This window comes from Oryctolagus cuniculus, chromosome 6, assembly GCF_051225735.1.
Source record: "Oryctolagus cuniculus isolate XC-2025 breed Fujian yellow rabbit chromosome 6, ASM5122573v1, whole genome shotgun sequence".
In the NCBI taxonomy this organism is placed as follows: domain Eukaryota; kingdom Metazoa; phylum Chordata; class Mammalia; order Lagomorpha; family Leporidae; genus Oryctolagus; species Oryctolagus cuniculus.
In genome coordinates this window covers 131,189,791-131,214,884 of record NC_142872.1, presented here as the reverse complement: position 1 = coordinate 131,214,884, position 25,094 = coordinate 131,189,791, and the positions used below count along the sequence as shown (strand labels likewise).

Genomic DNA, 25,094 nt, shown 5'->3' with positions numbered 1-25,094 from the left:
AGTCAAGAATGATAGGAGCATCAGTTACAGAATTTTCTGCTGACATATGTGATACGATTGGGAGAGTACCTTTTCTCTACCTTCTAAAACAAAGAGTTAATCATAGCCATTAATTTTTGAGCCAGTGCAACCAAATCACGAGCAGCTCCAGAGTCAGTTTTAAGATCAACTCCAGAGGAAGAAATCCCGTAACAGTCTCCCTTCTCCATCCTTCCTCCCCCATAACTGGTGCTTGCAGTGCAGTCAGAACTTCTACAGATCACAGACATTGTTTGCCCAAGCTGACCAATCTCTAAGGCGGGTTTTTCTTCCCCCCTTCAAGATACTTCATGTTAACAGCTTGAGGGCGTTCAATCAGCACTGCTTTGATCTCGGCTGGAACTATAATTATTTAACATTGTTACATGGATTTCTATAATCCACCCCACCATTAAATCCCTTTTACACCCTCATCTTCTGAGGCCTAATCTGCATCCGTACACTTGGTTTGTCTTCTCTGCTGGTCTCATCAGGAGACTGCATTCTCCCACATCCTGACTGATGGTTTGCTCTCTCTCTTTTCCCTTCTAATGAAATAATTTTCTTACAAATTGAAATCTGCAAGAATGTCTTACGCATTTGCTCCATTTTTAAGAGCTCCCTGTTGAATACCAGTATCATCCATCATTCACTGCAAACTTTCCCTCCCCCTCTCATTCTACGGACTTCATTTATTCAGCAGAGGTTTCATGAAGATAATGGTAAGCATATATCTGAGTCTTTAACAAGAATTTCTATAAAAGTACACAAAATATTAGCAAATGTTGGGCCTGGTGTTGGGGAACACAGACAGTTCAGCCACTGCTTATGACGACAGCATCCCACATTGAGTTCAAGTACCCACTTCTCCACTTCCCCTCCAGCTTCCCGAAATACACTTGGGAAGGCAGAGGATAATGGTCCAAGACACTTAAGATCCTGTCGCCCATGTGGAAGACCCAGATAGAGTTCCTGATGCCTGACTTCAGCCTGGCACAGCCCTAGCTATTTGGGGAATGAACCAACAAATGAAAGATCTCTTTCTCCCCTTCCCTCTCTTAATCTCCCTCTCTCCTTCTCTCTCTTTCTCTGCCTCTCAATCAACCTTTCAAATAAATAAATAAATAAATCTTTTTTTTTTAAAGGACAAAGAAGCACATGTTATGTTGTAGGTTTTGAAAGCACAAGAGGAAGGATTTGGTAACACCTTATATAGTATTAGAATACTATTAATAATATAATAAAAATTGAGCATACTTTTTTTAAAGAACATATTACATCAAAGTGTTTTTTTTTTTTTTTTTTTTTTTTTTTTTTTTTTGGACAGGCAGTGTGGACAGTGAGAGAGAGAGACAGAGAGAAAGGTCTTCCTTTTGCAGTTGGTTCACTCTCCAATGGCCGCCACGGCTGGCGCGCGGCGGCCGGTGCACCGCGCTGATCCGATGGCAGGAGCCAGGTGCTTCTCCTGGTCTCTCATGGGGTGCAGGGCCCAAGTTCTTGGGCCATCCTCCACTTCACTTCCGGGCCACAGCAGAGAGCTGGCCTGGAAGAGGGGCAACCGGGACAGAATCCGGCGCCCTGACCGGGACTAGAACCCGATGTGCCGGCGCCGCAAGGTAGAGGATTAGCCTACTGAGCCGCTGCACCGGCTACATAAAAGTTTTAAAAATACAGTTGCACATAATGGTGATCATTTAAAAAGTGGGCATAAAAATGAGCTTGCAGAGATTGTCTGAAAGGAAGTTTAAAATTTTGGATTGAGGTGTTGGTGTTGTGATGCACAGGGTTAAACTGCAGCTTGGAACACCTACATCTCATAACAGAGTATGAATTCAAGTCCCAGATACTCCACTTCCAATCCAGGCTCCCTGCCAAAGCAACTGCAAAGCAATAGATCAAGTACTTGAGATCCTGCCATCCACATGGGACACCTGGATAGAATGCTTTACTATAAACTAGCTCTTATGAATGTCACTGTATTGTCCTTTACTTACCCTTCTGACCCAGCCCTGGCTTTTGAGATCATTTGGGGAGTGAAGATTGTCACTTTTTCAAATAAATTAAATAAATAAATAAATAAATTTGAAAGGCAGAGTTACAGAGAGGCAGAGAGAAAAAAGTGTGTGTGTGTGGGGGGGGCTTTCTATCAGTTAGTTCACTCCCCAGATGGCCACAATGCCAGCGCTGCACTGATAAGAAACCAGGCACCAGGAGCTTCTTCCAGGTCTCCCACAGAGTGCATGGGCCATCTTCTACTGCTTTCCCAGGCCATAGCAGAGAGCTGGATTGGAAGAGGAACTGCCAGGACACTAACCGGCACCCCTATGGGATGCCAGCACTGCAGGTGGCAGTTTTACCCACTATGCCACAGTGCCGGGCCCAAGGCAGATTCTCTAGAATAAATATTAGGTTCTCTGATTTATTAATTTTACCTTTATGAGTTCTTTTACTAGAATGATTAAGGATTTCTTTCACTGCATCCAACTGGATGCCATGATTGTTTGAAAGGCAGAGTCGGGGGGGGCGGATATCTTCCATCTGTTGGTTCATTTCCAAAATGGCTGCAATGACCAGGGCTAGCCAGGAGCTTCATCTGAATCTCCTATGTGGATGCAGTGGCCTGAGATACATTAGCAGGGAGCTGGATCAGAGGTAGAGCAGCTGGGACTAAACTTGTGCCCATAAAGGATGCTAGCATCACAAGTGGCTGCTTAGCCCCTTATGCCTCAATGCTGCCCCTGGATGCCATGCTTGAATTTAAAGATTTAATATTAAACGCCCAAAGAGAATCAAGAGTATTACTAATTTCATATACTTTTTTTTAATTTTATTTACTTGAAAGTCAGTTACACACAGAGAGAAGAAGCAGAGAGAGAGAGAGGTCTTCCATCTGCTGGTCCACTCCCCACACGGCCACAACTATCAGAGCTGCGCCAATTCGATGCCAGGAACCAGGTGCTTCCTGCAGGTCTCCCACACAGGTGCAAGGACCCAAGGACTTATCTTCCATTGCTTTCCCAGGCCGCAGCAGAGAGCTGGATCGGAATTGGAGCAGCCAGGTCTCAAACTGGTGCCCATATGGGATGCTGACACTGCAAGTGGCAGCTTCACCCACTATGCCACAGTGCTGGCCCCTAATTTCATATACTTTTAAACTACAGTTAAGACAGTTAACACATTTTTAAAAGTTAGATTTATTGAAAATGACAGACAGAAAGGGAGACAGAAAGAGACAGACAAATCTGCTCTCCACTGGCTCTCTCCACAGTGGCCCTAACAGCTGGTTCTGGGCCAGGCTGAAGCCAGGAACCATGAAATCCATCCAGATTTCCCAAATGGGTGACAGGGGCTCCAATAATTGGGCCATCATTCACCACTTTCCCAGGTGCGTTAGTAGGTGGCCAGATCAGAAATGTTGTAGTCAGAACACATTAGGCCTCTGATTCTGGCACCACCAGCAGTGGCTAAACCTCCTGTGCCATAATAACAGCCTTATTTCATGGATTTTATAACAATTAAATATAATGACATCTTTTATTATATTAAAATATATGATGCCTACATTTTTCATTTAACTATGTTTACCTTTAAAAGTATATAATGAGATCTAAGTTAACTAATCACCTTTTCTTTATTTTTAAAATGTACTAGACTATTCTGCTTTATATTAATCATGAATTATTAGCATGAAATGTTAGCCTTGAGCTATATGAGTTCCTAAAATAACATGCTTCCATTTTCTAGGCAGAAAAACCTATTTTATAAGAAATTAATTTTGCTACATAATTGTAATTATGATTTTACATGAATGAATAATTTGGGCTTTTCAAAAATAACTGCTTGCTCTTTATAATGAAAAGCTTTTTTTCCCTACACAACCCACCAATATGTCAAAAATGTGGAGGAAAACATTCAGTATAGATTGTTTAATGCTTTAAAAAAAATCTCACATTTATTTTTAAATTTAAAACAAAATGTAATCATTAAATTTCACAACTTAAAATAGTTACAAGATTTTTTCAAAATGAATATTATACCAAATAAAAATAAAAAGATCATTTGTTCTTATAACCACAGGGAAATTCTTGCTTTTACATTGCTTGCAGGAAGGAAGGGGAATATAATATACGTAATTTTTTTCTCCTCTTCCTCCATCAGTTTCAACTCATTTTTCTAGTGAACACAGATGCTTACGAATAATGCAGACAAATTTCATTTTAACCAAATCTCTACTGCATTTTGACTAGAACTAGTGCAATAAACTTCTTGGTGTCTAATGTCCTAACCCTGACTCACCCCCATATTATCTTGCATGGGTTATGCTCCCTTTATCTAAAATGTGGAATGTCTTCTCTCCTCTTCTCTTTTTTTTTAAACTTTTATCTAGTTAATATAAATTTCCAAAGTACAGTTTATTGATTACAATGGCTTCCCCCCCATAACTCCCCTCCCACTTGCACCCCTCCCATCTCCTGCTCCCTCTCCCATTCCATTCACATCAAGATTCATTTTCTTTTTTTTTTTTTTTTTTTTTTTTTTTTTTTTTTTTGACAGGCAGAGTGGACAGTGAGAGAGAGAGACAGAGAGAAAGGTCTTCCTTTGCCGTTGGTTCACCCTCCAATGGCCGCCGCGGCTGGCGCGCTGCGGCCGGCGCACCGCGCTGATCCGATGGCAGGAGCCAGGATCCAGGTGCTTTTCCTGGTCTCCCATGGGGTGCAGGGCCCAAGCACCTGGGCCATCCTCCACTGCACTCCCTGGCCACAGCAGAGGGCTGGCCTGGAAGAGGGGCAACCGGGACAGAATCCGGCGCCCCGACCGGGACTAGAACCCGGTGTGCCGGCGCCGCTAGGCGGAGGATTAGCCTATTGAGCCGCGGCGCCGGCCTCAAGATTCATTTTCAATTCTCTTTATATACAGAAGATAGATTTAGTTTGTATTAAGTAAAGATTTCATCAGCTTGCAACTGCACAGAACATAAAGTGTTAAATACTGTTTCAGTGCTAGTTATAGCATTAATTCACACTGGACAACAAATTAAGGACAGAGATCCCACATGAGGAGTAAGTACACAGTGACTCCTGTTGTTGACTCAACAAATTGACACTCTTGTTTATGGCATCAGTAATCTCCCTAGGCTCTTGTCATGAGTTGCCAAGGCTATGGAAGTCTTTTGAGTTCTCCAACTTCGATCTTATTTAGCCAAGGTCATAGTCAAAGTGGAAGTTCTCGTCTTTCCTTCAGAGAAAGGTACCTCCTTCTTTGATGGCCCATTCTTTCTACTGGGACCTCACTCGCAGAGATCTTTCTTTCTTTTTTTTTTTTTTTTTTTTTTTTTTTTTGCCAGAGTGTCTTGGCTTTCCATGCCTAAAATACTCTCATGGGCTCTTCAGCCATATCTGAATGCCTTAAGGGCTGATTCTGAGGCAAGAGTGCTGTTTAGGACATCTGCCATTCTATGAGTCTGCTGTGTATCTTGCTTCCCATGTTGGATCGTTCTCTCCCTTTTTGATTCTATCAGTTAGTATTAGCAGACACTAGTCTTGTTTGTGTGATCCCTTTGACTCTTAGACCTATCAGTGTGATCAATTGTGAACTGAAATTGATCACTTGGACTAGTGAGATGGCATTGGTACATGCCACCTTGATGGGATTGTATTGGAATCCCCTGGCACATTTCCAACTCCACCATTTGGGGCAAGTCCGATTGAGCATGTCCCAAATTGTACATCTCCTCCCTCTCTTATTCCCACTTGTATATTTAACAGGTATCACTTTTCAGTTAAATTTAAACACCTAAGAATAATTGTGTGCTAATTACAGAGTTCAACCAATGGTATTAGCTAGAAAAAAAATACTAAAAGGGATAAAATACTAAATTGTCCATCAACAGTCAGGACAAGGACTGAATAAGTCACTGTTTCTCATAGTGTCCATTTCACTTCAACAGATTTCCTTTTTTGTGCTTGGTTAGTTGTCACCGATCAGGGAGAACATATGTTATTTGTCCCTTTGGGACTGGCTTAATTCACTCAGCATGATGTTTTCCAGATTCCTCCATTTTGTTGCAAATGACTGGATTTCATTGTTTTTGACTGCTGTATAGTATTCACTTTTTCCATCTGTTGACTGTTTCCATATCACTAAGCCAAGGGGCCCTAATTGTCTACCCACCCCCAAAGCACAGCAGTTGCCTTCTCTGAGTTCCTTATGTATTATATTTTTCCATGACTTTTATACTCTCCATCAGCTTGGGGTAAAATTCTTCAATTTTTTTCCTCAAGTGAAGTCTTTCCCTCTTGAGACCTTCTTATCCCCCATTTTCCAGTTCTATTATAATTTCCAATGGTCAGTCCATTTCATAATCCCAAGAAGATCAGTTACAGCCCCTGAAACCTCTGCTTTGTTCCTTCTGCTTTGGGATCATTGCTGAAAATCTCTCCTGCACAGGACAATCGATTTCCCCCTCTGCAGAGCTGACACCCAAGCAGGCTCAGTTCCTGTACAACCTGCCATGGAGGTTTCTTTAGGTCTCAGGGTTCCACTCACTTCATTCACACTCACATTTCGGATTAGCCATTCTTAAAGAAGAGTGCATTAGCTGGCCCTACAAAGGTTCCAGAATCAGGCACAAAGGGTGGAGAAAACAGCCAATTCTTAAAACCTACCTGGATTACTGGCTTTTCCTGCTTTTCAGAAATCTCCTGCTGCTGAGCTTTCCCCCAAGCTGACCTTGGTTACAGCCACCCAGACATATTCTATTACACATCTAATTACGCTTCTCCAAAATTCCCATGTCCAAGTCCTACCTCCAATTTGACCAAAGAGGCAGCCTTTAAGGAGGTCATGAAGGCTAAATGAGAAAGTAAGAATGGGACTCTAACTCAGTAGAACTGGACAACTGGATAAGATGAGAAAGACACACTAGGAGTGTGCATGCATTCAGAAAAGGTCAGGTGAAGATATGGCGAAAGCAGGCGAATTGGGCTGACAGCCACACAAAAAGCCCTTAAGTGACAGGTATACTTCAGCCTCCACTCCTTACTGCTTTCTGAATTCACTAGGGCAGAGAGATTCTTCTACAAGGTGGAAAAGGCCTCCCATGCCCAACTTGAGAGACCCTGGTTCCTATTTGCCTTATATTTGCACAATTTAAGAGTCACTAAAGTGACCTGTTTTATAACAGGTGTAGTTTTACAGTATTAGAAATTGTGGGCATGATTTAAAAAAACTATTTCATTTGTCATCCTATTAAACAACAGGTGGTTTAATCACATTACTGTAGTTATAGTTTGTATTCCTTGTATCCCCCTTTATACAGGTTTCTGGGTAATGAGAAACATTCTGGACTGAGGAGATATTCTGTAGTTAATTTTATTGGAAAACATCTAATTTAAAGAAAAAAATGAGTAAACAGAACTGAAAACAGAAATTCTGAAGGCAGGAAACGCTTTCTGCTGTTTTCTTTTTCTCTTTATTGCTTTTATACAGAAAATGTAACTAAAATTATCATAAATTAATGCATTATTTATTAAAAATATATACTGAAAGCAGATCCTGTGAATCCCAGATACTCGGTCCTACTTTTGCACTTTCTTACAGCTTACTTGTGTAAAATCACACTCCCAACCTTATTAAAATATACTTATATGCTTGCCCTTTTCACCGTACATGATTGTGATATCCAAATATGTAATACTCTTGCTTAATACGAAAACAGTAATGGTGGAAAAAACAAAAGAATGTGTTAAAATTTCTTTCAGTCAGCAAGTTCTGTGACTACTTTTACACAGTTGAAATAAATGTCATGCCTCATGCTGGCTTCAAGAGGCTGTGCTATGAAAATGCAAATAAAGATCTTTGACTCTGTATTTCCTCAAATATAAACATATGTTTGGCATCCAATATGTTCTTTATATGCCTTCCTGTGAAAATGTATTCAACAATACAAAACAAAATTTAGAAAACATGTAGCATCTTGTAGTTTTCTTGTAAGTACAATATATCTCACACATAGCCCCCAGGGATTTCATGAGAAACGACTCTGCTCTTAGCAAGAAGCTCAGCTTCTCCTCCTTGAGCCTCCCTTTCTCATTCCCCCAAACTCTCTAGAATCTTTAAGAGCTAAGCAAGCTTCACTTCCAAACGTCATTTAGGCCACTAGAGGCCCAGACTGCTGCTATTTGCTTTCCAGGCAACAGCCTCAATTACTATTAGGTTTTTAATAGTTTCCTGACAGACCTTTTACCAAGCTCTTTGTTGCTTTGTTAATAGTTCACTGACATAACAGATCTTCGACAGACAGCCTCAGGTTCCAGCCTGGACTCAACACCCAAGACTTAGAGACACTGAAGTTTCTCTTGTCTTTCAGTCTTTCTAGTCCCAATGTGAAACAGCAGCTTGTAGAAAACACAACTAACTGGGAGTGAAGCCTTCTACACAGGCAGCAAGGAAGTAAGTTTATTACATATACCATGAAATTGAATTTCGCAAAACACTAAACGTCACTTTATCTGTTAACAAGTTAAAATGGTTCCTCTGTGAATTTATCACCCTGCCCTTGGTGATCACGTCAAATGGTAATCAGCATGCCTGTATGACTTACACAATACACACTTTACCCAATACCTTCCTTTCTTCTTCTGTCCAAGCTGGTCCATCAGCGTCTTTCCCAGACTGCAGGTGATGACCTGCAGTGCTATGTGCTATGACTGCACTCTGTGACTCCATGACCACTGTATTCTGGCCATGCATTTTAATTTTCTCGTTGTTTCTGCTCTGTACCATGAGCTTTCTCCATTTGGCTAAGCCTAAGTCATCTTTTTCATCCTTAGAGTTGACACATAGTTCCTCTTCAATAAATGTTGGAACTAATTATATTAATTAATTTAATCTGGGCTTACAAAGGTGCAAGGGAAGAAGTACAAGATCTGGCAAGCATATGTAAATTATATTTATGAGAGAATGAGTGGCTGCAAGCTCCAAGAATCAATCTTAAAAACAAGTATAGAGTTTATTATGTAGACAAAGATACAAGGATCCCCCAAAGGCCAAATGTGCTCTTGGGGTTAAAATAACAGTTGAAATAACAATAACAAAATGTTGGCTGTTATCTGTTTGGACACTGGAAAGAAATGGAAAACATATTTCTAACCCATTTCAAATGTATCATATATTATTATCATATTTAACATTTTACTTACCATAGCAAAGATAGTTTTATAAAACTTTTATACTTTTGTCAAACCAATGGTTAAGAATGTTATATTACTATAGTTTTAATGATCTGTGATTACTTGAAAATTTACTATATATAGGTAAAATTTTCCATTCAAAAATAATGATAAACCTCATAAAAATCAAAAACTGTTTAGTAAAGCAAAATTATTGGGAAACACATGTTGTAATAGTAAAATTCAATAGAAATATAATATGGAAAGTTTAATAGCTTTTGAAATAACTTTTAAAATAACTTTAAAATAAATTAGAGTTCTTAATAGACAATAGATTCAGAATACTTTGAAACAGAAATACAAATTCCTCTAGAAGTATATCCAAAAATTCTGAAGTTTGGGAAATTCTTAGGTAGACATAATAGATAGTAAACATTTTTATTAATGACAGGATAGTTTCAGAGAATTCCAAATATTTTATATATGTATTTATCAAGAACACTCAGGAATAGTTGTCACAGTAGCTGATTCCTTGTGCCTACATTTTCTTCTCACTTCAGCATGCCAGTCTGGTTTCTGCCACCAGAGTTCCATGAAGTCTTTCAAGTTAAACTCTATAATATCTTCACCTCACACTTCCAGGGAAAGGCTTTAAATACGTCTTGACCACTCAGCACCATTTAGCTCAGGCATCCTCCTCTCCTTCTTATGACCTATTATATTTTCACGAGTTTCTTCACTGTCTTTGGCCTCTCTTTTCCTTAATGACTCTTCCTCTTCTACCCTTCCACTACAGATTGGAGTTCTTCACAGATTCATTTTAGAGCACTCTATTTATATTCACCCGCTCAGTAATTTCATCTACTCCCGAACCCCAAGTCCTTGCATGCACTGCTGACTCTCCAATTTGCATTTCTACCCGAGACTTTTCCTCCAAGTTCCTGGCCTATATTACCCACATTCTTTTTTAAAACAATATTTATTTATTTATTTATTTGAAAGGCAGAGTTAAAGAGAGGCAGAGGCAGAGAGAGAGAGAGATCTTCCATCTGCTGGTTCACACCCAAATGGCTGCAAAAGTTGGAGTTGGGCCAATCTGAAGCCAGGAGCCAGGCCTTTTCCAGGTCTCCCACATGGGAAGGGGCCCCAGGATTCAGGCCATCTCTCACTGTTCTCCCAGGCCACAGCAGAGAGCTGGCCTGGAAGTAGAGCAGCTGGGTTTTGAACGAGCATCCATGTGGATGCTGGCACCAGAGGCAGTGGCTTCACCTGCTACACCACAGCGCTAGCCCCTAGTACCCACATTCTGCACAATAGCTCCACTTGGATGTCTCCAGAAAATTGAAAACTTAGTTTTTTTAAAAAATTCACCTTATCTTTCCCTCTGCATGTACCTTTTTTCTTGTCTTCCTTATGAAAGTGAATAGCTTCAAAATATTATAAATAAAGGAGACCACATATAATGACACTCTCAAATATATAAAATGCTCTCTACAAGCCACTTTCACCTCTTGACTAGACCACTGCATTTCTATTGTCCTCTTCTATACTCTCGGTAGCACTCAGAGTAGGTTTTTTTTTTTTTTTAGCACAAATATGTGCACGTGGTTTCTCTGCATACAATGTCTTCACATTGTTCCTGAATTTAAATCTAATAAGATTGTGGACTTCAAGGCCCTGAAGAATTCAAACCCTGCAAACTTTGTCAGCTTTATTTCATATCCCTGTCTCAGCTGTCTTAGTTCTAATCATAGAAGACGAACTCACTTTTCTTCCTATTAGAAAACATTGAAAATATTGCATACTCTGTCCTTATCCAAAAATCTGAGGAGCCAACTCAAGTTCTTAGTCATTTTTGGAGGTTGAGAACACTAATTGATTATTATGAAAGTTAGTAAATAATGAAAAATAATTAAGCATGTATCCTCCCTTTCCCTTATGAACAGTATTCAGGAGAAAACAAACAGTGGATGAGGAAAATATTTTCTTAAGATAATAATGTCAGATAATTAATACAGAAGGAATGATAGCACAAGAAAAATACCACTTTGAAACTTCTATTGATACATTGGGTCCAGGAATTAATCATGAGGGGGAAAGTTGATTAGAAATTTGATCAGGCTAAAATACCTAAACACATGATATACTATAAAATCACCACCAGCCCAGTCTTTCTGGATCTATTGATAAGAAAAAAAAAGAAAACATCTAGCAAAGTGTACATTGTATTGTTGCATACAAGATGAAGCCTGAATTTACTCAATGACTTTGAATAGATTGTGTCTTGACTGTTCAGGAACATTTTTTTTTTTTTCTGTTCATACTATTTGTTGAACACTTTACCTAGTGTAGCATTAATTTTTTTTTTTTTTTTTTTGACAGGCAGAGTGGACAGTGAAAGAGAGAGAGACAGAGAGAAAGGTCTTCCTTTTCCGTTGGTTCACCCCTCAATGGCCGCTGCAGCTGGCACACCGCACTGATCCGAAGCCAGGAGCCAGGTGCTTCTCCTGGTCTCCCATGTGGGTGCAGGGCCCAAGGACGTGGGCCATCCTCCAATGCACTCCCGGGCCACAGCAGAGAGCTGGACAGGAAGAGGAGCAACCGGGACTAGAACGTGGTGTGCTGGCGCCTCAGGCGGAGGATTAGCTTATTGAGCTGTGGTGCTGGCCCGCATTAATCTTATATGTATAAAAATTAATTGAAAATAGATCTTAGTAAAAATAAGAATGGGAATAGGAAAGGGAGGAGGAAGAAGGGTGGGAATGTCAGTGAGAGGGAGGATTGGGTAGGAAGAATTACTATGTTTCTAAATTTGTATACATGAAATGCCTGAAGTTTGTATACCTTAAATAAAAGCTTTCTAGGTTGAAAAAAGGATCTAGATTCAATTAATACTTTATACAAAACCCAAGGTATATAAGAACATGTTTCATAGCATCAGGACATAATCTACCTAATCTACGGTGTGAAAAATACTCAGGACAAATAAACTGGTTTTAGCAAATAGGTGTGTACATGTGGCTGCGAGGAGGGTAAGTGTGATGGAAAGGAGTTACTATCCATTCAAAAAGATCTGAGAATCTTATTGATCAATATGTGGACTGTCAAAGAATCCTGTTTGCAATAAGTCAATCACAAAGACTTTTTTTTTTTTTACAGACAACTGGGGACATCTGAAGATAAACTGATTTTAGATAATATTAAGGATATTTTTATGTGGTATAATGACATGATGGCTATATTTAAATCAGAAGTACTTTTTTAATAGAAACACATACTAGAGCATTTATTAGTAAAACAACATGATTATCTGGAATTTGCTGGTAAAACACTCCAGAAGAAAATTTAGAGGGAATTGACAGGATCGGCAAAATGTTGACAACTTCTGAGGTTTGTCAATGAATCCATGGGTATCCATCATACTCTTCTGTTTTCTTTTTTGCATGTTTGAAACTTTGTATGCTTAAATATAAAATAAAGATTATTAATAAAAATATTTTTAAAACATGCACTCCTCACAGGATATATTACCAACTACCTTTCTGCCAGACTGGGCTAGCCCTATCCTTTTTAATATGTTTTGTGGTATCACTTGTTTTTTCTACAGAAACATTATCTTATGTTCAGTAAGCACTGACAAAATCGTTATTATTACAATTTGCTGTTCCAGTCAGGTATAAACCCTCTCGGGCAGAGACTACTATGGTTACTTACAGTTATATATCCCAGAGTGTAGCACAGTGTTTGTTGTCTAGACTCAAAAGATTCCCAAGTTGAATATAAAAAGGGTTATCCCAACTAATTTATATTAACTTTATACTCAATTAATATTATCCATATAGTCTTCTAGTAATTTAGTTCCAAATCTGAGTCAAATTAATAGTAAGTGCATGTACCTTTTTGCACCTATTTTTATTTTCTGTATTTTAAACTACTTCTAATAAACATCACTGTACCAGCCTTTACTTATCCTTCTGAGCACACCTAAGTCCTTCCTCAGAACAGACAAAATAAAAACAAATAGAGGGCGGAGATACTCTTTCAGCTTTCCAGATAGGAGAATCAATCATATTTTTAAGTATCTTTTAAGAGTCCAATACGGGGTCTAGGGAACCGAGGAATGTCAATAATCATGCCAAAATAAATATTTACTGTATACTCTCTACTGTGGCCTGGGAAAGCAGTAGAAGATGGCCCAAGTGCTTGGGCCCCTGCACTGGCATGGGAGACAGAGAAGCAGCTCCTGGCTCCTGGCTTTGGATTTGCTATGTTCTACCTGTTGCAGCCATTTGGGAAGTGAACCAGCAAATGGAAGACCTTTCTCTTTGTCTCTTCCTCTCTCTGTCTGTAACTCTCCCTCTCAAATAAATAAATTAAATCTTTTTAAAAATATCCAAACTACAAAATTACTCTTTTCAAATAGCATTGTAAGCATTATTCTTTAATTTATAACATGCACAGGCATACTTAACATTCAATTTTTTTAATAAAAAGTTTTTATTTTTTATTTTGGCTGGTGCTCCAGTTACATAAACAACATTCAAATGCATCGTCTTCAATCTCTAGTTTGTTTCATTGAAAGGACCAAAGATGTAAAAGCACTTTGTAAAACTAAAGAGTTTCTTTCAGTTTTACAATTTCATGTTCTATTCCTCACAGTCATTTCTCCGCACCTAAACTTTAGAGATTTTCTTTACCAGATCTTTCAAAGATATCAACATAGCTTCAATAGAACAATCTATCCTTTTTGCAAGCATACTTCATTTGTTTAGATATTTAAAACTGATCAAAAATTACAGTGAGTATAGTTGCCAAATCTACAAGCTATTACCCTATGGTTCTTTCTAACTCTAGGAGCTTGTATTAGTTTGCTAAGGTTGCCATAACAAAGTACCATAAACTAGGTGGCTTGACAGAAATCTATTGTGTCAGAGTTCTGAAGGCTAAAAGCCCACAGTCAAGCTGTCCGCAGAGCTAATTACTCTTGAGGCTCTGAGGATTAATCGGTTTCTATGCCTCTTCTTTAGGTATGGGCAGTTCACCAGCAATCTTTGGCTTTCCTTGGTTTGTAGAAGCATAAGCCTCATGTCTGCCTTCATCTTCACATGGTGTTTTCCACATATGTTCCTGTTTTCAAATTTCCCCTTCTTAAAAGGACACTATTCAGGTTAGATTAGATTAGCCTACTCCTGTGCAAACTCTTATTAACTGAATATATCTTCAATGACACTATTTACAAACACCTGGAAGCTAGGATTTTGGCATGTTATTTGCAGGGGTGGGGATAAGAGCTCAACCCACACCATCCTCAACTAGTTGTAGAGAGGGAATAAGAATCACAGTTTAGTTGAAGAAGCTTACAGCATAAACAGTTGATTAGCAAATTCTGTCATGGGGGCAGGGTGTAGGTTATTGAATGTCACATGTTTTGGGGATCATAATATATTTATAAACTTTTGACACTCTAGTCATTTTCCAGTAGTGTAATAAAAATGTCATGTCAAGGGAAAGTTTGAAAGGAAATTAATCTCAAATTCATTAAATTTTTACTTGAATTTCTCAATAAAACTTATATAAACAAATAAGGTGTTTGTAAATTCTGCAACAAGCAATTATCTAAATAACCTTAATTTTCATTCTTCTACAGCTAAAGACATATAAACAATAATAATGTTGAAAATAAAATGGTATATTTGATACCGTTCTTTATGACTCAGTGAGAATAGAAATTTTCAGTGACTGAACCAGTCTTTATAATTTTTTTCTTGGTTGAGTTTATGCATGTCCTAATTCTGTGTGAGAGTGCAAACCAGAGAAAGGGAATAAGATCAAGAGAACTTTTTTACTGTCTTCATGTGGCATTCTGTTCTACAGAGTAAAGCTTTCATCTTTTAATCCGATATCCACTTAACTACACTACAGAAGATTTATTTTTACCCCCTCTTGTTTCATAAAGGGCTCAAAAGTCTATAGCAATTTTGACACATTGTTAAAATATTTTTCTGACCCCCTCCTATACACTGACACACACGCACACACACATGCACACACATACACACACACTCCTTCTCTGCCTCATTTTCATATGGACACAAAGCCTTGGGATAAAATGATGGTTCATTATAGTGGTACAGACTCTTATCTTCATCCGGCAAGAGTCATTTCCTTCCAAAGATTGAAATGCAAATGTGAAAATTAATGATAACTGCATTATCTGATAGCAGAGATAATACCAATTCACTGTCAGAGTAATACACAGTCATTCTACGATTTCCTCCGCTTCTCACAATATTCTTCTTACTGTCAGACTATATCTATGGTTAACTATGTTTCATAGGTGTCTGTTAATTTACTTCAAATGGCATTTCCCAGATCTTATATCTACCACATTTTCCCAATCAAAAAGAGAACGAAATCAGAACTGTAATCTTCAAGCCCTCCTTTGGACTAGTAAAGAGGGAGAAAAAACTGTATCATTAAGTATGTGCTTCTAGCTCATCGTGGTCTTCGAGCTGCTATTCCACGTTATGCAAAAACACTCTCCATCTTCCCAGTTTAAGACAAAAAGCAGAACTCGCCCAATCATCTGCATGTGTTCATACTGATGAAAAGCAACTGCATGAGGCATCTTGTTTATAGGACTCTGGACAGATTTTCAGTCTAAGATGCAACAAGTACACACGTCTGATTTTATCATGGGAATTCCTGAAAATTTATTTACACCAGAAGTTCTTTAACTGAATCATGATATGTTTGTTTATTATAGCTCCTGGCAATTTAATTTATAGCTGCTATAAACCTGATGACTAGGATCTAGATTCCTGCACTATTATAGTAGAGGAAAAGATTATTATTTCCAAGTGCAAAAATAAAGTAACCATGTTTTAATAAAGTAATCGAGAATGTTTGCATACTTAAGAGTTGAGTTGATGTCACATTTAAAGTGCTTTTAGAGGTAAAGTGTAGATTTATAAGAATTTATCTGAATTTTCTCCTCCAAGTTTCCTTCTAAAACTAAGTACATAAGTCAGCACTCCAAACTTGGGCATGAATATAATTCTAAAGATTTTCTTAATAGAGATAACCAAGGGACTGGTGCTGTGGCAGAACCAGTAAAGCCACTGCCTGCAGTGCTGGCATCCCATATGGGCACTGGTTTGAGTCCTGGCTGCTCCACTTCCAATCTAGCTCTCTCCTATGGCCTGGAAAAGCAGTAGAAGATGGCTCAAGAAGATGGGCCCCTACACCTGTGTGGGAGACCCAGAAGAAGCTCCTGGCTCCTGGCTTTGGATTGGCACAACTCCGGCCGTTGCGTCCAAATGGGGAGTGAACCAGTGGATGGAAGACCTCTCTCTTTCTTTTTCTCTCTGCCTTTCCTTCTCTCTGCGTAACTCTGACTTTCCAATCAAATAATAAATCTTTTAAAAAATAAAAGAGACAGCCAAGCATGTAAATACCATCTTCAAAATAAGGTCAACATTCTAACGATTTCCATTTTGAAAGGACAAAATGAAAAGGGTTAAAGAAAACTGCCCAGCAGTACAGAAAGACCTTTAAGACCTACCAAGTCCAAGTTCTCAAATATCAGCAACCTAGTAAATTTTCAAGGAAGTTATTATTTTTCCCATTTTAAGTTCAGGAAACTGAGGACTGGCTGTTTAACAAGCCAGAAGACATGAGTGAATGTGACAACCACTAAGCTACAGAAACAAACCATCTAATGTGTGGGTGCCATAGGGCAGGGCATGCAAACTTCCATAAAAGACTAGAAGTTACAAGTCCCTAAGTAATGAAACCATTAGCCTGTAAATGCAGACACAGATCTGACTCCAAAATTTGCACTCTTTCTTCTGTACTATAAACCATGCTGTATTTTCTAGGCTAAGACTTGATTAATTATTGCATGAGTAATCTAAATATAGTACATGGCTAATTACGGAAAACTAAACGAAAGACAGAAATGACATCCAGAAAAAAGAATGTGGATAGCATTGTACTATACCCTTTGGAATTCTCCCTAGCACTTTTCACACAAAATTATTAGTGTGTAATTGAGTGCACAACAAATATTTACTGAATAATTAAATGTATAAGAATATTGGCATGCTGAAGAATTTGTGAGGATGATAAAGTTTTAAACTAAGGGTCTTGAAAGAAATGAAGAGGTATTAACATTCAACAATGATGAAAGAAAAACACAGGCAAATATAGACAGAATAGTAAGCAGCAAGTACTATATAAATTAAAATCCAACCCAAGCAGTGTTAGGGTAGTTTGTTTAAAAGCAAGAAAGAACAATAAAATTTAAAAATAGGTATGTGAAATGCCAAAATAATAAAATAATGACTTTTGCAATGACCTGAATCTTACTGGTTTGCGTGTGTCTAGCTCTACATTCAAATCGTAAAAAATCCATAGGAGTTTGAAGAAGATTTAAATAAGAGTCATAAAAATTTATACATTAAATAATTTCACCATGGAAATATTCATAATTGTAATATTTTCCTAAAGACCGCTTAGGTTCCATCTAATCATCAGAATTAACAAAGGTGTATACAACAGTCATTACTAATATACCTTTTTTCATAGAACAACAAATAAGGAAAAAATCATTTCTACACTGTGGAATTTGCATTTGATAAAAATAGAACACTTCAGACAAGAGTTGATTCATCATTGAATTGAGCCATCAAGAAAGGTTGTGGAGTCGTCTTCAATCAAACTCTAAAAATAAGATAAATGCAGATACATCTTAAATGATGCTAGCTCTATGCTTCAAATTCTTTAGATAATTTCCTTGTCCTTTGATTCTGTTCTATTTTTAGAGAAAACTATCTCTCACAGAGTGACTGTCAGGACTGGAGGGAGGGTCTTAAATTAGAAGCTTCTGAAATCATAACTGGTTCATTACCTCATGTTTTAACCAATAAACTGCAGTTACACTCAAAATTTAATGCTTAGTATCACAAGTTTACCCATTGTGGTATCTGCTTTGGGAGTGGACATTAAAAACGGATTGAATACTTAACAGTTCCAAAGCCATAATATACAAATGAACTCACTTAATTCTATCACATTTGGTCATATTATTTTCTGGTATTTCACAAATGAGGATACAGGCAGAGAGAGGTTAGGCAATTTATCAAAAATCTCCCACTATAGAGTAGCAAAGTTAGAACATGAACCTTTGGAATTCTGAACCCATTTTCTACTCTTTTGGAACTGTCTCTAAAAGCTGGACTATTTTTCTCTATTTAAAACAGTTGGAAAATATTGATTTGTGAATAACAAAAATTTTATTAATACAATAATAAAAGTAGAAAAATGCTTCCCCGACACTCTTCTCAATCTCCTGACTAAAGAAATAAATGAACATTTTCTCTTCAAAAAAAAAAAAGCAGTTGCAAAACAGTAAAGCCCAAAGTTTTTCGGTAAGTACCTATAAAGAAAACATGTTATCAATTTTGTAATACACACAAGAGAGAATTTTCTTGTAGGCATATTTGCTTAGGGACATGCAATTTCCCTTTAAAAAGTTTTAACATGTCCATATAAGAGTATAAAATTTTTCAGCAATATCAATAAAAATTACATTAACTCAAATGCATAAAATAAAGTTAACTGAAAATTTTAAAATCTCATCTTGAATGACAGCATCATTCTTTACCTTGCTCCTTGTCTTCAGCCAATAATGCAACCTTACTTTGGGAAAAGCTTCCTGGAGAAGTTGGCATTAGGTATGCAGCCACTCCCTGAATTGACTTACTTACTCTCAAGTTACTGGAGAAGCTATAGACCCCAGACATGAACAAAGAGGAAAACCTGTTCCCCTCAAATCTGCCCTGTCAAATCAGAGATTCTTTGTCAAGTAGCATATCTAAAAGACCACTAGTCGAATTTTACCTATAAAAACTCTTCTAAACCTTTACATAATTAACTCCAGAAGTAAAGAACTTTAAAATGCAAAGTTGAGCCACTGCTTTTAAGTATATGTAATACTTTCATAATGAAATCAAGGTTTTCCAAAGAGTTCGTTCTTTCTTTTCCTTTTTTTCCCCTTGTGATTTCAAGGGAATTCTTCCCACACTGAGAAGACAGAACCTTTAGTCAATAAGGTAAAAATGCCAGCAGAACTCCGCATTTTGTTTCTGACTCTTAAAATGCAGTATTGTTACTTTTTAAAAATACATTTTGATCTAAAATCTTGTATGGCAATATGCTGTGGTATACAGAATACAAACATTGGTGTGTGTCATGAATAACATTAGAAATGACATCATAATAATCAGATATACTGTATCTTCATTTTTGTTTGCATTATATTTTCCAGCTGCTGGTTTCAGAAAATTACCACTGGAGTTCCTCTCTTCTTCACGCATAGCAGACAGCAATTTGCAAAGTCATGCAAGGGTGAAAATGTGATTGAAATATAGGGATCTTTGTTAATGAAAAATATTACTGCTTTGGAAATTATGGCTAAAACTATTTCAAACTCACTTATATCCTTAATACCTATGACATAATATATTGTTTATAAATATACCATCAGTTGTAAATTACTTTGCAACAAAAACAGAGGTTTTTTTCCCCCAGGAGTTCTTATGAATATTATATATTTACATATAATTACCTTGGTATTTTGGAGAATTCTGATCAGGTTTTCTTGAAATGATTAAATGTCAAGATTGTTAGAGCAAAATTTAATTTTATTCATGAAAATAGAAATGTTGTTAAAACCCTGAACCAAAGCAGGTGTATCTTTGGATATGATATTTTCTAAGTTTCTAAAGAAATACTGAGGTTCAATCTATGATCTACGACATGAATAAACTAAAAGTGACGGTTATTTGAAGTACTATAGTTTATATTTATCTGTACCTTTTAGAATAGTGCCCACTTTGAATTCCAATATAGCACCAAGACTCTGTGTTCAAAGGAAATGAAAGTAGAATTGAGTAACTTATAAGAATATTAAAGAAAAAAAAAAACTGATGGAGATATCAAGCAGAGGTAACACTGCTTTTGGTAGTTTAACAAAAAGATAAATATCTCCCTTAAATAATGAGATTATTTTAAAAATTGAAATTTCCACACAAACAGCACCCCCTCCCCCATTTTTGGCAACCAGATTGTAAAGAATTGCAGGAGTTTCTCACACTAATTAAAGTTTAAGAAAAAGCGTGTGAATTGCTGGCAGTAACAAGTGATGGCTGAATTTGGTATTTTCTGTCCTACCTGGGCCATCCCAGTCATCTGTCTCAGCTGCAGGCTGTCCTGCTTTCTCTGGCTGGGTGTCCCCATCTGAGTCTGCAGTCTCCTGGATTCCTTCATCATCACCTGGAAAACACCAACATGGAGAGAGAAAAAGAAATGATCAAAGCCCCCTAATTTGATATCCAGAGCCTTGTGGAAGGATTGTACTTATCATATATCTATTTATAATTTTGTCACATTGATCATATCAAAAATTGTTCACAACCACTTTGATATCTATTATGGCTTAAAAAAGAAAGTCAACATGAGTTATCAATAAATAAAGTTAAGTACTTTAAATAATAAAGTATATTTCCATAAAATGCCTTTGGAGTCAAAATTACATATATAAGAAGAGAATCAAGCCGGCGCAGTGGCTCAATAGGCTAATCCTCCACCTTGCGGCGCCGGCACACCGGGTTCTAGTCCCGGTTGGGGCGCCGGATTCTGTCCCGGTTGCCCCTCTTCCAGGCCAGCTCTCTGCTATGGCCAGGGAGTGCAGTGGAGGATGGCCCAGGTGCTTGGGCCCTGCACCCCATGGGAGACCAGGAAAAGCACCTGGCTCCTGGCTCCTGCCAGGATCAGCGCGGTGCGCCGGCTGCAGCGGCGGCCATTGGAGGGTGAACCAACGGCAAAAAGGAAGACCTTTCTCTCTGTCTCTCTCTCTCACTGTCCACTCTGCCTGTCAAAAAAAAAAAAAAAAAAAAAAAAGAGAATCAAATAGCAGTATGCAATTTTCCATGACTTTCAATAAAGAAAATCTTAGCTCATTTATTATCAATTATATATTTGATAAAGGCAAAATACTGCAGAAAAATGAAATATCTTAAGATGCATTTGTGTTTGACTGAAATTAGATTATTTTGAAAATTTTTATTTTTCCCCTGCTTTATCCTTGCCCAAACTTGCTTTTATTTTTTTTAAATGGGATATAATAAAGAGGCTGTAATTAAATGATTAGCATAGGAGATGTGCCAGTGACTCAACTCTACACATTTCAAGAAAACATAAAGCAATACTTCTGCTTGAAAGAGTGTAGCTATTTTCCACAATTTTATGGCTTTGTTTTCGCATAAAAAAGAAAAAAAAAGTAATGTTTTCACCAAAAATATAGTTACGGCAAAGGAGAAACACATTAACAATGCAATAACATTTTAAAAGCAAAAAGTCTAATTTATGAGTACCTTCATTTTAAGTGATAATATAACAAATATGTGCTGTTTTAAAGGAAAGTAACACATTTAACATAGTGCACACATAAAAATATTAAATACCTAACTATAAATGGTAATGGAAAACAGAAAAACAAGAAGTACATATGGAAATAAAAAGAATACTAAAATCATGGCAACTTTTGCAAGATTAATTAATTTATTTATTTGAAAGGCACAGTGACAGAAAAGGAGCAACATGGAGACATTGATCATCCATCTGTTGGTTCATTCCCTAAAGGCCCCCAACAACCAGGTCTGGACTATGCCAAGGCCAGGAGCCAGAACTCCTGTATGGTAAGGACTCAATTACTTGAACCATCATCTGTTGCATCCCAACAGCCTCAGTGGGAAGGTGAAGGAGGGACCTGACCACCAGCAATCTGATATGGGATGCAGGCATCCCAAAGGAAGGCTTAGCCTACTGAGCCACAACATCTGCCCTGTATTTCTTGAATCTAATGATGCTAACATTTAAAAGTCAAATTTTGGGGCTGGCGCTCTGGCGCAGTAGGTTAATCCTCCGCCTGTGGCGCCGGCATCCAGTATGGGTGCCAGTTCTAGTCCCAGTTGCTCCTCTTCCCATCCAGCTCTCCGCTATAGCCTGGGAGGGCAGTAGAAGATGGCCCAGGTCCTTGGGCCCCTGCACCCACATGGGAGACTGGGAAGAAGCACCTGGCTCCTGGCTTCAGATCGGCATAGCTCTGGCTGTTGCGGCCATTTGGGGAGTGAACCAACAGAAGAAAGACCTTTTTCTCTGTCTCCCCCTCTCACTGTAACTCTCTCTCTCAAATAAATAAATAAAATCTTTAAAAAAAAAAAGTCAAATTTCTTGCCTATCCAGCCTTCTCCAAGTATTCAATAATCATTTTCTACATAGTTGCCCAGACATCTAATAGCATTTATAGCTTTATAATGGTTATACAAAAAAGACATTAAAATTTTTAAAACTTTTATAGTCAACTAAATGATACAAAATTTCTAGGAAATCACTATTGCTACAAATGAACATTTATATCCTGTTAATATAAATTTTGAATTTTAACCTCCATGTGGTAGTTCAACTTGGGTGTCAATCTGACTGGGTTAAGGATTACTTCTAGGTGTGTCTGTGAAGATATTTTCAGAGGAGATTGGCATATGAACTGGTGAACTCAGTTGGTCCACTCCAAGGTCCACTCTCCATGTTGGCAGTCACCATCCAATCAGAAAGGGTCCCACACAGACCAAAAAGGTAATTTCCTCTCTCTTCAGATTTGGGACACACTCATTTCCTTTCCTAGACATCAGCACTTCAGGTCTCTGGACTTTGGGATCTAGGACACAGAACAGTAGTCACTTGGGTTCTCAGACCTCTAGCCTTGGACTGAGGGTTACACTATCAGCTCTCCTGGTTTTGAGGCCTTTGGACTTAAACTGAGCCATGCCACAAGCTTCCCTGGTTCTCCAACTTGCAGAAGGCCTGTCATGGGACATAGTTATGTGAGCCAATCCCCAAAACAAATCCCCTCTATAGATACATCTGTAGATATACAATCATGGATCGCTTAATGGAAGAGGTGTTTTAAGAAATGTGTCCTCAGGTGATTTTGTTATTGTATGAACATCATAAAGTATGCACAAATCTAGATGGTGTAACCTACTAAACACCTAGGCTAAATGGTATATGCCATTGTAAATGAGATCTGCTGTTGACCGGAACATTAGGTGGTGCGTGACTCTGTGTGTGTGTGTGTGTGTGTGTGTGTGTTCTTCCCAGAAAACTCTAATTTTCCCCATAAGTTTTACAGTCATTTCTGTATATAGCTTCATAATACAAATACCTTAAAACTAGGAGAAATGTAAGGACAGAGATGTAAAAGCCAAGTGATAGCCCTGTTGAACTCAATTTCTTTAACAAAGGAGCACTGGCTCTGGTGGCTAATAAAAGGTAAAGCACAAGACCCACACTACTAAACCGCATGTCTAGAATTAAACTTCTTTGGAAGTTATCTATTCAACTATCAGACTGATCAGATGAATACCAATGGAATTCTGTCCAGGAAATTCTTACTTAAAATCCACCATGTTTAAGAATTGTAGTAGGTACAGTAGGATATCTAGAGAGTATATAAAATTCCTTTCTGGAAATATGGAATTCATTAAGCAGAGCAGGTTCACCAATGAGCATGTGAAACAAGGTCCAAGAGCCATAGGATGGTACAAAAAGAGAGTAATTAGATAAAATTTAATCCTTTGTGTTCTTTTTTGCAGTTCATGTAACTGCATCAACTAACTAACTCCTGGAGACCTGAGTACCAATTCCACTCTTATTTCTGAAGCAAAAGCAGGGCTGGTCTTCATTCTGAATTCCCAAGTAGGCTCTATGGACATTAAAGTATCAAAATATACATTATCCCTGAACTTACTTGTACCTCTCACCTTGATCTGGCCTGCCCTGGTTCCATCTTTCCCAATCCAATTACTAAGGGATAAAAACTGTTTTATGGCATCTGCTCTGATTCCTAGCCCATGGCATGCAGTAGCTAAATACCATGATTATCATCCTTGCATATACATAAGTATTAAACCAATGCCAGGAAGTCATAACTAGAATTGCAGTGCTGGGGCTGCTGGAGCACCCTAATGTCTCTTTCCACAGCTAGATCATCTTTGTCTTCCCCTTTCTGTTGGCCCCAATCTACTCCCCTCTGACCCTGTCCCATTTTGTCTACCAAGGAATCAGATATCCATGGACTCTGTAACTGTCTCCCTTATGCTGTGATTTCTGGTTGATCTGATCCAATGAAAGTGCTGGCAGAAGATCAGAGGGCAGGAGGAGAGAGAAAAGTCAGGTACTTACTCCTCAACCCCTTCTTCCTTGCTGGTCTCCAGTTGCTGTCAGAGGCTGTACTGTAGTCATAGCTCCTCTTTAGAGGCTCACTCCTACTTCCCCTAGGCTCCTGTATAGTCATCCTCTCCTTTACATCTTGAGACCAGAAGTGCTAACAGCTCCCCATTGCTGGGTGCCCTTGAGTGATTCTCATCCTTGTGGGTTCCCTTAACCCTACCCATACCTTGTATACTGTCCATTCCTTAAACTCCCTTTAGTCAAACCTACTGACCATGTCATTATTTTTCTACTTGAATCTTTACAGATACACTTCATTTCTTCCCAAGATTCTCATAGTATTTTTATGTTTTAGTCACCACATCTATTACATTTTATATGACATTCTCCTAAAAATGACTCACTTTTTATGACATTTAAATTAAAAAACTCAAAAACTTAATTTTAAAAACAGTACCATTTAAAAAACAAACATCACTGCTGTAAATGGAAAAACCAGTATCACATGCCAAAAATATATGGTAAATCATAAAAGATAATTCAAAAAAATATACGTAATACTATTAAATTCTGTTCATTATGTCTCTTTAGGTTCCGAGTCTCTGGCCTCGT

At 38.0% G+C, this 25,094-nt stretch overlaps 1 protein-coding gene across 3 annotated transcripts in view; it reads right to left on the bottom strand.

Annotated features, from left to right (window-relative positions):
* Positions 1-25,094, bottom strand: part of ZFPM2 (zinc finger protein, FOG family member 2) — a 501,208-nt gene that overhangs the window by 346,720 nt on the left and 129,394 nt on the right. For all 3 annotated transcript variants that reach the window (XM_089335577.1, XM_017341487.4, XM_008255815.5), the window contains one exon: positions 20,424-20,525. In XM_089335577.1, the coding sequence (XP_089191703.1) occupies positions 20,424-20,525 (102 nt within the window). The remainder of the gene's footprint in view (positions 1-20,423; positions 20,526-25,094) is intronic.